This window comes from Scomber scombrus, chromosome 5, assembly GCF_963691925.1.
Source record: "Scomber scombrus chromosome 5, fScoSco1.1, whole genome shotgun sequence".
In the NCBI taxonomy this organism is placed as follows: Eukaryota; Metazoa; Chordata; class Actinopteri; order Scombriformes; family Scombridae; genus Scomber; species Scomber scombrus.
The window spans coordinates 27,696,575-27,714,062 of NC_084974.1; the positions used below are offsets into that span (position 1 = coordinate 27,696,575).

General features: G+C 39.6%; 1 protein-coding gene across 6 annotated transcripts in view; it reads left to right on the forward strand.

Moving 5' to 3' along the window:
• The window catches only part of dscamb (Down syndrome cell adhesion molecule b), a 102,371-nt gene extending 91,380 nt beyond the window's left edge, over positions 1-10,991 (forward strand). The window contains exons 26-34 of one of the 6 annotated variants that reach the window (XM_062418867.1): positions 1,900-2,076; positions 2,473-2,503; positions 2,754-2,869; positions 2,988-3,137; positions 5,143-5,361; positions 5,785-6,087; positions 10,441-10,518; positions 10,666-10,842; positions 10,888-10,991. In XM_062418867.1, the coding sequence (XP_062274851.1) occupies positions 1,900-2,076; positions 2,473-2,503; positions 2,754-2,869; positions 2,988-3,137; positions 5,143-5,361; positions 5,785-6,087; positions 10,441-10,518; positions 10,666-10,842; positions 10,888-10,991 (1,355 nt within the window). Of the gene's footprint in view, positions 1-1,899; positions 2,077-2,472; positions 2,504-2,753; positions 2,870-2,987; positions 3,153-5,142; positions 5,362-5,784; positions 6,088-10,440 lie in introns of all 6 variants that reach the window. The other 5 variants (XM_062418868.1, XM_062418865.1, XM_062418866.1 and 2 more) reach the window with 5 other exon arrangements.
• Positions 10,992-17,488: the final 6,497 nt, after the last annotated feature.

Here is a 17,488-nt window from a genome sequence, read left to right on the forward strand (position 1 = left end):
TCAATTTTAGAATAATAAAAACAAGCATATCTAATGCAGTAGTTCAAACATTCAGAATGTTGTGTACCTGAAAGTTCATATTATAAATTTGAAAATTAAATGATTTTAGTGGGTTTTTCAAGATTAATTGGCACTGGCCTTAAAAAAAAGTCATGTGGTGCGACCATGATTCATCTTGAAATAAATTAATTCACTTAAGACGCTTCACATCTTTTTTTACTAGTTTTCAGTAATATTAAGTGTTTGGAAACAAAGTATTTGAATTTTTTTTTTTTTTTTTTTCTTTGTAAATGATGATCTTTTATTTATATAAGATATTTCAAGATGAATCATGGTCGCACCTAATGACTTTTTTTTCAGGCCAGCGCCAATTAATCTTGAAAAACCCACTAAAATCACTTTCAAATTGTAATATGAATTTCCAGGTACACAACATTCTGAATGTTTGAACTACTGCATTAGATATGCTTGTTTTTATTATTCTAAAATTGAGTTGTTGAAAATCCTTATACGTCATTGACCCAAATAACACAGATTGTGTTGTTTAAAGTCAATTCAACTCTACTTAACGGTATTATCATATCATATTTATGATTCACATCAACACACAATCAGAAGGAGAATGTTTTCAGATCAATGTAACTTGTTTTCTTATTACGCTTATTAACAATAGTGTTATTACACCAATCATCAGTTGTGAGGTGCCGTTCTGCAGCTCTGCGTACAGTACAGTACATGCTTTAAAATTACTTATGAATCAACATATTGACAAGTATTCTGAAGGCTAGAAAACGGGGACGGTCTTCAGATTGTCCATGGGCCATAGTGTGCCATTATTTGCCGTGGGCTACAGATTGTGTCAGTCACACACAAAGGAAGTGTATAAGCTTTAAAGAAGGATAGGAGGTGGTAAGAGCTCTGTGGTGCACCCCAGACTATTCATTAATTTCCTTTGAAGGGTTTTGCTGAGGACTATAAGCTGCCTGTCAGGATGTTATGTGTGAGTGGATGTGCTTCTTCGTGTGTGTGTGTGTGTGTGTGTGTGTGTGTGTGTGTGTGTGTGTGTGTGTGTGTGTGTGTGTGTGTGTGTGTGTGTGTGTGTGTGTGTGTGTGTGTGTGTGTGTGTGTGTGTGTGTGGGCATGTCTGTTTGTGTGGATTCTATTGTCAATTTGACAGTGGTTGTATAGCTCAGCTCAGCTGCTGAGCTGCAGCCCAGGAGACTAACAGCACATATTCAGTCTCCAACAAACCTGGTGCCTGAGCCTCATTCAGCTACAGGCTATTTTACTCTAAGTGAGGAGAAAATGTATTTTTTAGTGTGAGATTAAGAAAAAGGAAGTCATTAGGGATCTTTCAACAAATACCAAAAAATTAGAGATCCAATTCCTGGCAGCATTATAATCAATAAAGCAGGAGTGGGTTTGAATCCATCCACTTTTTTGTAGAGATAACAAGTTCTCCTCATATCCAATTGTGTTCTCTCCAAAAGTTCTAAATATATCTGGGTGAGCTGAAATAAAAACTTAAAATTACCTGGAAAACATGTGTGTCTATTAGTTATGTGTTACCCATAGGCTCCAGACCTCTGTTTGAAAAATGGATGAATGTATGGATAGTAATACTGTAATATAACAGTAAACAAAAAGGATTTAAATTTCCTTTTTAATGTGCTTAGAACAGCTTAAGTCTCCATTGTAAAAGAGATGATCTAAATGGGACTAACCTGCTTAAATAAATGCTAAATCAAAAATAAAAATCAAATCAAAAATATGGGAACACTTCATAGAGCAGCTGCTTTCACACGCAAGTAACAAACCTTCTTTAATTCCAGATGAAGTTCTTTGTGTTTGAGCATTAATTCCTCATAAACTGTTTAAATCTGTTTGTTTCCTCCAAAGGTACCATCCCTCCCCTGCTGAAAATAGGAGATCCCATCTCAGACAACATGTCGGGCAGCGGAGGTCTGAAGATGGTGGTGACCATCACGTCTATTCTTGTTGTAGCTGTGCTGGTATTTATCATGCTTATGGTGCTAAAGAGGAGAAGAAGGGAGCAGAGGCTGAAGAGACTCAGAGGTACATGTCAGTTAAATTACGGTTTATATTGTATACATTTTCCTAACATACTATATAGATACACGTTGAAACACCTACACACATTCAGTCTATGGTCAACACAGACAAAAGAAAAGCAATACCTTCTGTGTCATGGAATTAAAATGTTATGTAACATCTGACACAATTAAACTGAGCTAGACTAAAACTGAAGCTAAACTTTGCTTTTGTAATGGCGAAACTGTCTCTTCAGGTCGAACACCTCCAAGTTAATTATTTTCAACCCTCTAACATGCTTTCACTGCGTTCTTGTGAGAGGAAATCGTCAGTTGTTGTACAATATTTTGTCACTGCTGTAGCTTATCAACTTGGACAGTACTATTAAGGTATTAACTACCTCTTTACTTGAATTCACAGATGCCAAAAGCCTGGCAGAAATGCTGATGAGGTATGTATGCTTAATTTTAATTTATGCTTGCTTCTTCGCTTTAAGCAGCGGACATAAATCACAGTGTAGCCCAGAGTTACAGCACCTACAGTATCACTAAAAATCTAATGTATTGCACACAAGATATGCTGTCCCTCTTGCTTTATTACAGCTACTTATCAACTTAAATTAAATTGAATTCACATTTTTGCGATACAATGCAAAATCACGCAGCTGAAAAATAATACCTTTTTCTCATTAATCCACTCAGTAAGAACACACGGACACCAGACACGGTGAACAAGCAGCAGCAGACGCTAAGGATGCACATCGACATCCCCAGAGCCCAGCTTCTCATCGAGGAGAGGGACACCATGGAGACAATCGGTAAGATAGTCACCATGCATTATGCTTATAAATGACTAAATGTATGATTATTTCTCATTATATTTTTCTTTTCTCTGTCTTTTGTTGTTCCTTTCTTTCCTTTCTTCCTGTCTCTTAGATGACAGGTCCACCGTGCTGTTGACAGACAATGACTTTGGGGAGACGAATAAGCAAAAGTCCTCTACAGTGACCCATACAGTCCACTACCAGTCTCTGTCCCAGGCCACTGGACCACTGGTGGACGTGTCCGATGCCAGGCCTGGAACCAGTGAGTCCCATCACCGTCAGTGCTCAACATTTATTTTCTTTACTACTAATCTTGCTACTACTGTATGTCGCTCTTCCTGTGTTAATAACATAACGTGGTTGTTTAGAAAACTGTCTTGTGGCTAAAACATGTACTTTTTAAATTTGGTTTCTTTGCAGCCATGAATCATGTGCTGCTAACTTTCCTCCTGAATCTACTATACATGTTTATATTCTCATAGATGGATGTCACTGTAAAAGATAGGGTGCCTGAACACTATAAAATACACACATTTGTAATAACCTTTCATTGCACATTCATCTGAATTACATGCAATAGAAACATTTCCACCTTGTCCTTTTTTAACTGTAGACTGCCTTCATACAGTATGTGAGGCATTTTCAAGCAATGAGATTACAAAGATACAACAGCCATGCTGCAGAGCAGTTTCTGGACTTGTGGTGTTTAAGCTCCACTGAAGCAGAACTGATGAAGAGTAGTGATCTCGCCACCTCCTCTTGACACTTCCTCACCTGGTTGCCCTGTTCCACCTGGCCAGTTTGGCCTGAGTGAACACAAACACTCAGATTAGTGATGCAATTACATTATTTTGTGCAAATAGTTGATATCATGCTCATATTGTCCAATACACATTCAGATACCAGTACTGATATTCATTTATGTCATGCATGTTACATTTATCAGACCTGCTTATATTTTGCTACTTGAATTGTTTTTTCTTGCAAAAAACATTATTCTTATCATTCTTTCTAATTTCATGCTAAAGTTGTACAATCCTAGAAAAAGAAGCTTGTCTGTTTGTTAAGTTTGAAGCTTGAGGCAGGAAGTGATTAGATTAGCTTAGCTTAGTTTAGCATAAAGACTGGAATATGGTCCAAAAAGCTAGCCTGGCTTTGTCCAAAGGAAAAAACACATCAACAAGAGCTTAAAACACATAGCTCTGTGTTAACACAAACAGACATAATCGCAACAAATGTGTGCATACAAACTTAAGCAGACAGACATGTGATTGGGTCATTTAGCCTGGCCAGTGGTGCATGAACCCAGTTTGCTGACTCAGTCCTTTTTAATTCCCGCTGTGGGCGAACACCTCCATCATTTCTTCCTTCCATGCCCACTGATAGAATTACTGTCTGACCTACTACAATTACCAACACCATTCTTCCCTGCACAGATCTAATGCAGACCTTTTCTAAAGGGTCTCATTCTGATTTGGCCCAGCGGTGCATAGACCAGAGAGCTGTCTGGGTCAGGCTGAATGTGATACTTTTTATATGTGTCTGTATGGAGACAGCTGGAGCGTCAGATTGATGATCATGTCATTGCGTGGAGCTGTGGAATGGTAATGTTCACCGTTCACAGAGGGGGTAAACTGTGGATTTGCAGACAACAGGAAGGGGGACACATACATTTTCCCGTTCTGAGGTTCCGGCTACACATGATGTAAAAGTTACATAAAACGTCAGTTTAGATGAAGATGTTTATCAACTAGTCTGTATCTATGGAGGGAATAGATCCCATCTGCTGGAGGCAAATATGTCCATGTGGGTTTGAATTTTTTTTTTTTTTTTTAACATCATTTTTAAATGGTTAATTTTAGTTATGTACATGATGATAGAAATATTTTTTTTTCAATAATATTTTCGACAGAAGTGTGAAGAAATTCAAACTTAACACAATTCTTTCAATTTACTGAAAAACAAATGATTAGGTTTTTTTTCCAGAAAATATATACATATGCATAATACATACATATTTAATTATCCAGTCCCAGGTTCATTTACTCATTCAGTAAACAAAATATATGCTCATAAAGTGTATAATATGATATGATATGATATGATATGATATTTAATATGGTTTACTGTCTTACTCAAGCACAGATCTGAATCTTACTAATAAATCAATGTAAATAAGATTTCAATGAGACTAAAAATCTAAAAGCTTTCTGATTAAAGTATTTGTTTTGATTAAAGCCATTATTACATGACTGATAGACTGACAGATTTGCTCTCCTCACCAGATCCCACTGCCAGACGCACTGCCAAAGCTGGTCCTGCTGCAGCACGGAGCCGCTATGCCAGCCAGTGGACTCTGAACCGGCCGCACCCCACCAGCTCCTCACACACCTTGACCACTGACTGGAGACTCCCCACGCCACGTGCCACTGGATCTGTCGACAAGGAGAGCGACAGCTACAGCGTCAGCCCCTCGCAGGATACAGGTAAGGTAGAGAAGCTTGGAGGGCGATCAGTAGAGGTATTCACCGATGACAGATGGACCCTCTGCCTTGGTTCTGTAATTAGGGTTAGAAAGTTGGGGGGTGTAAAGGGATTCATGCTGCTTTTGTGAAATTGCCTAGTGTGAAGGCAGTTTGCATGGCTCTCACATTGGCTTTTGTGCAATCCAAATAATGTTGGCAGTAGTTTTTTCATTTGCAAGTGCAACTCTGGTACGTCCCCTTGACTGAGGATTTCAAGGTGTGAATCCACCAAACCCCATGCATCAAATTATCCAAAAAAGCCCAACATAACGCCATATTTTGTCTGTATTTCTGTATTGCCAGTATTGCTGCACTCTGTGTTATAATTCTATGATCCCTTGTTGTATGTTTTTCTTATGTGCATGATGAACCTGTAATCATCAGATCGTGCACGGAGCAGCATGGTATCAACAGAGAGCGCATCCTCCACCTACGAAGAGCTGGCCAGAGCCTACGAGCATGCTAAGATGGAAGAGCAGCTCCGCCACGCCAAGTTCACCATCACAGAGTGCTTCATCTCTGACACCTCATCTGAGCAGATGACAGCAGGGACCAATGACTACACTGACAGCCTGACCTCCAGTACGCCATCCGAGTCAGGCATCTGCCGCTTTACTGCTTCGCCGCCCAAACCTCAGGATGTCAGCCGGGTCATGAACATGGCCGCACCCAAGGCACACAGACCTGGTGAGGAGACGGAAGCTCACACACAACTCATAACCTTTTGTTTCATCTATAGGCATTGAGCAGCTTCTCCATCCCTTTTCCTTTCCAATAGCATATAATCAATTAAATCAATTTAAATACAGTGCCAAACTACAACAAAAGTTATCTGAAGGTACTTTTTACTTCAAAATCATAATCATCCTTTTATTTTCACTTTCTACGACAAACCAGTTTAAGGTCCCTTCAGAGGAATTTAAATACATACACTTAAATAAATTAACACAGTGACATGTTAAGGTTGATTAAAATCTAAACAATTTGGTTTGTAAAACATTAACAATAAATTAGTTTATTCCTTTATTTGCTTTATTTGCAGCTTTCAATCAAGTAGTGTGTCCTGTTAGTTGTTATATCACTGCAAGATACAGTATAGTCTCATTAAATAATATTTAGTGCCTTAAGAATATAAACAAGCCCATCACACATAATGAACAAGGATTATGAGATGCAGTTTTTCCAACAGCACCCCAGGGATGATCTTTATTCTAGAAAACAGAAAAACGTTTTTGCTAGTAGATTATTTCATTTTTTTTAAACCATATGACATCTCTGTCTCAAAGGCTTTTGATTGCATCTGCAGTTTGGGGATCCTGGTGCGCTGTGCTCTCCTCTCAGGTTGTAGCCTTACCTTACATGAACCTCAGCCCCTCCCGGTAGTCCTGCGAATCAATTACGAGATCTGGCACAGCATGTTGATGGGTGGCTGACCTCACACAGAACCACAGTCACTCAGACAGACAGACAGACAGACACCCTTCTCCCTGACACATGTACACAGCTCGTCCATCAACCCTTCTGCTGTCATGTCATAGTGTGTCTGGGGATAATTTGCGTTGTTGGAGGTGTCCTGTCAAAGGGGATGAGGTCCATGTTTGTGTGTGTGTGTGTGTGTGTGTGTGTGTGTGTGTGTGTGTGTGTGTGTGTGTGTGTGTGTGTGTGTGTGTGTGTGTGTGTGTGTGTGTGTGTGTGTGTGTGTGTGTTTGACCAGGCAATAGTTGAGGCAATCTTATCTCCCTCTTAAGTTTCAGGCCTCATTACGTTTTAAACGTGTGTGCACGGGATGGCAGACTCATATCACCAGTTCACCAGGGAGAGAGGGCAAGTAAAGGCTATCTGTTAGGCTAATCTAAAGCTATTGTCATTCAGTACAAAACACCACTTAACTGCCACTGCAGAGACCGCTCAGTGTAATACCAACCTTTTAGCCTTTCAGGCTGGTGTGGCATTGCTGATTGCTGCAGTCTGGTGTCTGTTACATTGAGAGATACAGTTCATACTTAAGTATCAAGCTGTGTGGCTGCTACCGTTTCCTTAGGAAGTTTACACTATTTTTAATAAGTTGTGTTTTATCATCGCACAAAAGTAGCAATGTGCATTTATGTAGAAAGTGTCCAACCTAAATGTATTTTACTGTATACATTTTCATTAGACCTTAATGTATTTCAGCTGACGCTACACTCAATAAACTGTAAAATACTATCAACAGTGACCTGCAGCAACCATGACAATTAACCACAGTAATACCCCGATACAGTGAGGGACAGTTGAATTTACGCATATTATTTTAATCACAGTATCTTAAGTCTTGTCTTATAAACACAGAAGGTCTTAAAGGATAATAAGTATGTATACAGTGCTTTACAAATAAGGATGAACCAATAATCATCAATACTGTAATGATTTGTTTATATATATATATACCAGTATTGGTCCATTGAAACCTAGACCCAGTGCAGAGGCCAGTTTGAGTGACAGCTAGTGAATGACCCAGTTTCAACCCCATCTCTGTCTCTATTACATCTGACTGACCTGAGCTGACCTCACCTGTCCATTGCAAAGGTCAAAGGTAGAAGGACAGCTGCTCACTCATCCCTCTGTCTTTCCCAATCATCTCATTTCATTTGACCTGCTTCACCTGACAGAGCTGTTATGAGAGTAACAGTTTATTCATTTGTGCTCTTCTTCTTGTTCTTCAGTGCCTCATATGAGGAAATCCATTGGGCCTCTGTCCCATTACAGCATGTTCCACAGCACTTTACTCATAAACTTTTACAGCAGTGCCGGTAATTATGATAGGCTTGTAAATATGTTATGTGTGTATGTGTGTGTGTGTGTGTGTGTGTGTGTGTGTGTGTGTGTGTCCCTGAATGACACAGACAATATAGAAATACGGGTCAGTTAATATTAAAACATCACCCTTCGCAGCAGTGCAGACTGAGCCGAAGATACAACAGACACTTACACAGATTAATGGCTTGGCGGAGCGTTGCTGTTGTATTCCTTCCCATTACTGTACGATCTGTAATTTACAGGCTGATGAATTTTCAAACTACATTTCTAATGAGCCCCCACAGAAACACTTAAATCTATATTTAATTCAATTAACACTCCTAGCCATTTATCATCTTTGCTGGCACTAATAGGGCTTATTATAAAACACAGTAAATTATTCATTCTCTCTGTGAACCCTGAAATCCATTCTTCAAGGTCACATGTTGGACTGAATCTGCAGAGACAGCCTTGGCTGCGCTGACATTAATGCTGAGTAGCTGCCAGGGAGTGTGCGTGTGTGTGTGTGTGTGCACATACAGTATATGCTTACATCTGTGCACGTGTGGGCCGTGTACATGTGAATGTGTCAGCTTGCGGGGGGGAAAGAGAGCATGTGTTGAAAGGTTATTTTAGCAATGCATCGTACACCTGTAAGCGCCTGTTGATCTCTGAAAGATAAATGCGAACACTTCAGTAGTCGTGAAGTAATACAGACGGATCGTTCATTCATTAAGTGCGGAAACTCCAGTGTAGTCCATTAGATGTTGTAACCCAACACCCTTGTGATGGGCTGATTTGTCTGTTATATATGTAATCTGGTCGGTAAAAGGGAAACACTAACAATAGCAGAAGAGGTGTTATAAACTCACAGAACCGAATCACTTTGTCTCTCCTTGTCTTTCCCTCCCTCTCATCTAACACGTCAGAAAATGACTCAGAGCTTGATGAGACAGCTTTTAATCATAGTTTATCACTCAGTTAAGGTATTAAGTCTGACCTGGTTTGTTTTGCTACAGGCATTACATGTTATTCTGTTTCCTAATAAGAATCAGCTCTTCTTCTGCTTCAGTAGAACTAAACCTACGGTGGAGAGGAGGATTCAACGCTGCCAAGTGTAAACACAGTATGAACATACTGGGTGTTGTGTGCAGGCAGGTTAGGAAGATCTAGATCAACTATTCAGCTTATCACAGATAAAATAACAAATCATCATGCATATCATTCCCTGATAGTGATAGGAATGATTACATTGCAAAATTCAGCCTCCTATTCCATTATGTTATGCACATCTTTCCTGATAGCGATGATTTAATCAGATAGATTCACACTTGCTGAAGATTAATATTACATTAGAATAATAGTAATATGAATCATAATCCCAGAATCCCTGAGGTGAACTAATGCAACAGTGTGAATGTGAGTTAAATAAGATTTTCAGCTCTCCATGACATTATTTTTAACAGACGAAATTATTAAAATGGAGACTGGAGAAGAGTCAGAACCTGTCGAGAGCACACAGTGTTCCCAGTGGAGATCCCAGAGAACCACTACACTAACTCTGGAGGCAAGCAGACAGTGTCCTGAATATTACCATAAAGCCAACCTGTTTGTAAAAAGCAACAGTAAGGTCTAAGCGGTCTGTTACGGTTTACTGGGCATTTCTTACAGTCACAAAATTAGCTTATCTGATGTGATTTTTTTAAAAACATGTTAATTTTTAATTTAAAATAACACAATCCAGTCATTTTTAGAGACAGGGTTTACAAAAGTATTATTATCTTAACCACAAAGCAATGACACAATTTTCCCCACAATTTTTATGTAATGTGAAATTAAAGTGATCACCCACTTTGCAGCTCTACTGAGAATCTTAACATCTTTTAGTTCATTGTTTTCTTATTTATTTATTGCCTGCAGCTTTACTTTCACTCCCATCAACAACATCAATTTCAACAACACAAACTGACAGTTACAGTAGCAACTAGTTGGAGAACATAGTGGAGCCTTTAGCAGTGAAAGAGCCAGATATTTTTTACATATATTACATGATATTTGTTAGGCGGCTAGAAACATAAATTCAAATCAATGCTAATGTAACTATTTGTATTTGCAGGGTGTTTATACTGTTTACTAACATGTCATCGAGAACTTCATTAAGTATTTACTTTAATATGAAACAACATGTTGGTATATGTAGAGACACACTGTCATTTAATTGAATCTTAATGGTCACATATTTCTATCTTGTGTGTTGCCTTTCAGGAGGAGAGCTGGTCCATTTGCCACCTTACCTCCGTATGGACTTCCTGTTGAACCGTGGCGTGCCACTGGCAGCCCGAGGTGGAGGTGTCAGCAGCAGCAGTGGCAGCAGCAGCAGTGGAGGAGGAGGAGGAGGAGGTGGTGGTGGAGGTGCAGGAGTAAGCGGAGGTGGTGCTGGTGCTACAGGAGAAACAAGAGGAGGAGGAGGAGGAGGTGCAGGAGGAGGAGGAGGAGCCATGGGTCAGACCTGCCTGGAGCCCCAGAGGAGCCGTACCCTGAAGAGGCCCCCTCCCATGGAGCCCACCCCCATGGAAGTGCCCTCACCCAGGGAGGTGCAGCAGTGGCAGCCAGGAACTGCCTCCACTCTTCCCCACAGGGATGTCCGGGAGAGGGGAGAGGCTCGGGGTGAGGTCCGGGCAGAGGTCCCCTCCTCAGGAGACCTGGCCCAAGCACAGGCTGCCAAGCTCAGCACCTCCCAGGAGTCACTGCTGGACTCCAGAGGACACCTGAAACAAAGCAACAACCCCTATGCCAAGTCTTACACTCTGGTATAACACTGGGACACACACCAGACTGCTTCAGACTACGGGACTACTGCAGACACACTGCTGGAGGTTGGAGGAAGGACAAGAGAAAGACGACAGGCATTTTCTGTTGTGGCAGTTTTCCACAACAGAAAATGTTGTATATAGAGCCGTTTCTGACATGCGTCTGAAGTGGATGCTTTTCTTTTGAGTCTGCCTTTCTTTCTTTCTCTCACTCTTTTCTTACTTTCCTCTCTCGCTCTTCTCTGTTGCTTTCACTCTTTTCATTCTCTCACACCTCGTTCCTCTTCTGACGAATTTTCTCTCACAATTTTTATTTTCTACTTGAGTATTCTTTTATTCTAAAGTGACAACATATGAGGATTGCCAAAATGATTTATTTAAAATTTGAAAAAGAGAAAAAATACTATTGAATTTATATCAAGGACAATTATAGTCATTATTATTATTACTATTATTATTATATAAAAAAGAAAATATCTAAAAACATGAAGGGTAAGAGAAGAGGACTTGGGAGCACTGGAGAACATTGCTTTCTTAATTTATTTTTATTTTATTGTTGAAGTGTGATGAAATCTGTGATTGGGGAACCAATGGGGTTTTTTAGCACTACGAAGAGCCAATACAGGAGAAGAAGTGACGTCGGACACGGCCGCCAATGCTGACCAATCGTAATGTTTTTCAACCTTTGTGACGACTGCATGGCGATTGATCAAATGACAATTAATAGGAATGGCTGGAAATCCAAAAAAAAAAAAGAAAAAAAAAAGATTTCTTTTTGTCACACTATGAAATTATACAATGTGAATATATATAAAGAGATCACTTTTATTTGTGGATATTACGGGGAAAATGATTTGGTTAATAAAGTCCTTAGTCATGTTTGCACACATCTGACTTTGATTTGTATGGCTCGAGTCCAACATCCCTTATTGATCATGACTGTTTCTCTCTTCTTCCTCCTTCTTTCTGCTTTCTTCTTCCATTTTCTGTAGCCTACATTCATCTCATACGTCCTAGTGAGACTTGTCATTTGCATAAAAACACACTAGTTCAGCGGAGTTACTTTGTTCCTCGTTAAGGGCTCAAAGGGACCATGTTCAAATCTTGATAATTAGCCTGATAATGATTTATTCTGTTTTGGGTAATATGTTTTTATCCAATGTGGTTTTTCACATTTTAAAAGTTAAACTGCTGGAAACAAGATGTCCATGCTCAGTGTGTGTGTGCACTGGATGCTCCAAAGTTTTCACTTCATACTTATGGAAATGGCTTTACTGGACCATGATTAGCTCCAAACTAGTTTTGATGTCACAAACTGAGATTTAATGAGCACAGCGAAGCTTTCAGCAGATGAATATGAAAACAGCCTTCAAGTGTCAAACTCAAATGCATCATGGGGAGTGGGGACTGAATGATTTGCTAGCAAGAATTGTGCTGAGATTTGGCATTTAGTTTATTACATAACAACCTATGTAATAAAGCTAGACTAAGGCAGAAAGCAGCCAGAAATGCTGTGTATGACCCTGTTAACTCTGGTGCCTGAAGTTTGTGTGGTCAAAGGCTCAAAGTGTTCAAAGGGCAAGTGGGACAATCAAATGCATTCATTATCTTAGACCCTCAACTACATTTCGCCGTGAGGAAACAGGCATTGGTTATGCATCACAAGTGTCAAGTGACAAGTGTTTGAATCTGTAACTTTATTTCACTTACATCACAAATCTGTAGCTGGAATGTGGAAAATTAAAAGGCCACCCCATTTATTTTAGTGTTAATTTATTTTAGCTTGTGACGGCTGTATAATGTCTGAGAAAATAACCTCTAGTGATGTTATCAGGGTTATCTCAGTTGGGACAACATATGTTAGAAATAATTGGGTATAAGTATAGGAGTGAAGTTTTTTTTTTTTTAGAGCTTTCTAAATCTTAAGTCTCAGTTTGAATAATCTATTCATTCTAAATAATGTTAAATATTTCTGGATCTAACCTTAAGTCTTAAGTTTCTTCACCTTTATGGAAGTGCTATACTAAATCGCTCTGGTACTTTAAGGACCAGTGTGTAAAATTTAGGGGAATCTATTGGAAGAAATAGAATATAATATTCATATTTATGTTTTAATTAGTGTATGATAATCACAAAATAAGAATAGTTGTTTTCATTACCTTAGACTGAGCCATTTATATCTACATAGGGAGTGGGTCCTGTTCCGTGGAGCCCACCATGTTGCACCGCCATGTTTCTACAGTAGACCAGAATGGACAAAGCAAACTTTGGCTTTAGAGAGGGCCTTTTCGTGATCGTCACAGCCGCTGTAGGTTCTCCTACATGCTTGAAAAGGGAAGCTGAGGGGGAGGGGTATTCTGTATCTCACTGCTAGATGCCACTAAATACTACACACTGCACCTTTAACAAGGGGATATCAGAGTTTTCCTAATCTATTTACATAAACATTACATGTCGCTCAATAACTTTGGTCAGAATCAAAAAAGATAAAAATTCTAAATTCAAGGTTCACTTACTGAGCTGTGCCAAGAGCTTTCAGCCATATCCTATTGAATTCTGTAAGAGATAGGGGACACGGAATTCATTCATATCTTTAATTTATACAAAACAGGCTTGGCTTCAAGTCATTTTTGAATTCGCTTTGGCTAGCGAAATGCTGTCCAAAACAAAAATGGATTTTAAAGTATTTTTTAAGGTGTCTTGTTTACAGGAATTATTTTGAATACCTCAATTTCTTTCTTTGGCTGACAAGTGATTGACAGTAAGCAGAGCAAAACATTTCTGTTATCAGCACGCTACAAACAGCTCAGGACACACACGGATACAGCAAAAATAATGAAAAAGACTCTTCATGTTTCTAATTTCAATTATACGAGAGTTGTTTTTCATGCATTAATGAATTGCGGCAAATAGGACGTTTAATCACCAACTCTCCTGTCTGGCTGCAAATACCTGCAGGAACAGACACAAACATGAGAAAACACTAACAGTAAGTATGAAAAACCAGTTTGTACTGTTGCTGTAGTGTCTCGCTTCTGATCAACAGATGGTGCTGTGTAGTCACTGACTCCTGTTCATTTGCTGCTAACAAGGAGTCAGCTTGTGGAGTTTGAGGAGGTGGAAAAGGGATGGTTCAGCTGAGCATCAAAATTATTTGTGACAACTTGGAGAGAGACGTCAAGGGCAACTCAACAGTCTGTTCCACTGTGTGTCTGCCATTTGCAGGTGCACACCAACCTGAACACGGTAAATTATTCATGCCAGCCCTGACACTGAGACCTAGATCAGGTTTACACTGCCACGCTGAACCCCACAGCGCCCAAGAATGTGAATGAGACAGCAAAGGCAGGAGAAAATCCATTGCAATGCATGTTATATATGCATATATGAATTCAAACACACACTATAATAATCTTAAGGGAAATCAAAGACACTTATGTAAATTTACAGTAGTTGCTAGGCAGGACATTGAAAACATCATCTGTTGTTTCAGCTTGTTCTGTCAATGCCGTAAATGGTGTGAAGAGAGTTAAAAGTGTGTATCTGCTGTATGATTGAACACATGCTGTCATCCTGCTGATCCATCGGGAAAACTTCATGCAGTTAAGATAAATGAGTCCAAAAAACTGGTCAGATCAGAGATTGAATTTACTGCAGGTGAATGACCATAATTGCATTTTTTTTTAGATCTGTGCACTCCCCTCAGTGGTGTGTGGTGGTATAATGAAGATAGATGGCCCACCTGCACACTGAGAATACTTTATGACTGTGCACTGGCCCTCATATATAAGGCGGGATTGGAGTGTGTGACTCCCCTTCTGGCTGCACGCCACCTATCACATCTCGCTAGAGAGGGGTATCTCTGATAGTGGGCCAGGAAGATGTGGTCTCAAATCTAATAAGATTATTAGTGGTTTCCAACTTTTTTGTCTAAAGTACTCCCACAGCACTATTACAGGAACTCAAGACTCTTTCATGAACATCTTTTGTGCAAAATGTGTTCATTTAAACTTATTTTAAGGTTCGATGTTATTTAATCACTAAATATACTAAATATAATGGATATGGATATTTTTACTTGTTTTTTCATACAAATAAACTATGAATGTTGGGACTGGTCTGATCAAGATTGCATTCTAAGACTTGGGGCCCTATCTTGCGCACAGCAGCGGGGAGGCACGACGCATCTGTCTTTGCTAGTTTCAGACCCACGCAGTTGTCATTTTCTCATCCTGCACCCATGTCGTCTAAATAGCAAATGCACATGCACCGTGTGTGCCGTCTGTGCGTCCATGGGCGTGTTGATCTCAAAATGAGGTGTGGTCAGGCGCATTGTTGGCGCATAGCTATTTTGGGGCAGTGGAAAACGATTGCACTATTGACCAACAAAAACCAGGTCTGAAGTCAATGGTGCCTATTTCACCATTATTTTAAGGGCGCATTGTCAAGATTTTGATAATGACACACGGACATGCAGCGGCACAAATATGCAAACAATTAGAAATAAAAGGATTACATCAACATATATTTTTTAAACAGCTGCATGCACAGTGAACTGACAGAGGAGACGCAAAATGATGCAGCACAAAGTGAGTTGTTTGTGTTTTTGTGGAAAATGGAACCATGTTTACTTCTGGAGGAAAGCCGCTCTGCTGCCACTTAGTGATTTTATTAAAAAATGTTTTTTTTTTAAAGCATCTGTACATCTGTGGGTAAAACATCTGTATGGATCTGTTATTGAATGTGAGTGATTCTTTCAGTATCGGTTGTCCACAGCTGTTTATACTGAAGTTTCTCCTTCAGTTCATAAAATCCTTGTATCACCTGACATCAGCAGGACTGATATGTTGATAAATGTGCAGCCTCTCAGATGCTTTACCAGAGCGCAGTGCCATTACGCACAGCCATTCACTGTTTATTAAATCAACTGATGACACCAGGCTGCTGCAGTATAACCACACACACCTCTACACTCATCAGACTGGTCGGTTATAACTCCATATTCTTCCTTTTTATGAATCACACGTCAGGTTAGTGCCAACTTTCTTTTCAGCAAAAGTATCTCATGTTTTATTCTTGAAGCATGCTGCTTGACAAATACACCATTATAATAGCAATCCGCCAAAGTGTAAGTGCTCTTGAATTTTAAAGGGAATGAGAGACGATACTTTAATTGGTTTACTACATGTTCCGCCAAAAGCACACGCATGATTAATGAGGGGACTTAAGTCCAACCCTTTAGAACCATGCGCATGGCTAAGAGACCACTTTCCCGCCATTAAAATAGTTTAATTGGATTTGGACACGCCCTTAGGGGAACTTGCACCATGGGCTTCACGCCATGCGCTATAGATCGTTATAATAGGCCCTTGGAGTGACAGAAACCTGATCTTTTTACCATTTATCCATTATGTGTAGCAAACTATATTTCAACTGTCAAGCTGACCATTTCAAGTTTTTCGACTATTTCAACCATCAGTTAACTGTTTCTCACATATGCTCTCTAAAATGCAACACTTACTGTTTAAGTGTTACAGCTGACTCAATATGTGGATTTTTGTTTTTGTGAAAAAGTACTTTCTCAGGTTTAAATGGGTTGAGCTGCTTCACAGTGTTTCCACGTAGCCCTTGACAACCCCTGATACCAAAACCCCTGGGATTCACTGAGAGTGTATGATTGCTTATTTTCAGGAGTCCTCATATGGTGTAATGCACATTTTTATTAGAAATCTTCTAGCTACAGTATCTGCCGAGGATACCATAGTGTGATTTGCAATGTCAGAGAGCAGAGACAGGTTAGGAAAAGACCAAAGTCCTCCCAACTGGGTTTCATAATGAGGTGCCTGAAGAGTTGGCAGGAGACAGGGGGGCAATTTAGATTGCATGAAACGGAAAGACTTCTCCCCTGAGTTCATACAGTACTTCCCTAATCAGTCACATCCATCTCTCTGTGGCCTTTACGAAACCTGCTCTCCTTAATTTCCTTGACACTGTGCTCTCTATGTTTATCTCTCTTTCAGACCCATTATTTTTCCCTCTTCTCTGTCTTGTTTTCCCTCACTCCTCTCTCTCTGTCTCAGATCCCTCTATTGATCCAGCAGCTCGTCCATCCTTGTCCTCAGTGAAGGATTTGAAGAGCACAGGGATGTTTCTGACAAGAAAATGTATTCCCGTGAGTTTCCTTTGTCAGACGGGGAAACCAGATCTTTTTTCCTCTCGTGGATTAAAGTTTGGTCAGACTTAATTCATTAATAATGATGCAACACAGAGATTTTAATCCTCCTGAGGCAAATTAATCACAATGATTGGAGAAGGGGTTTTACACATACATAACATATGTAATTATATATGTCATTTTAAGATGAATTAACCCATCCAATCCATTTAGTTACATTTTGTAAATTAAAATACTGCATGCACTATCAAAATATTTGAAAAGTAACTAAATTATGGAGTAATTTCTAGTGACTGTGTAAAATGTTACAGATTACGTGCCTCATGTT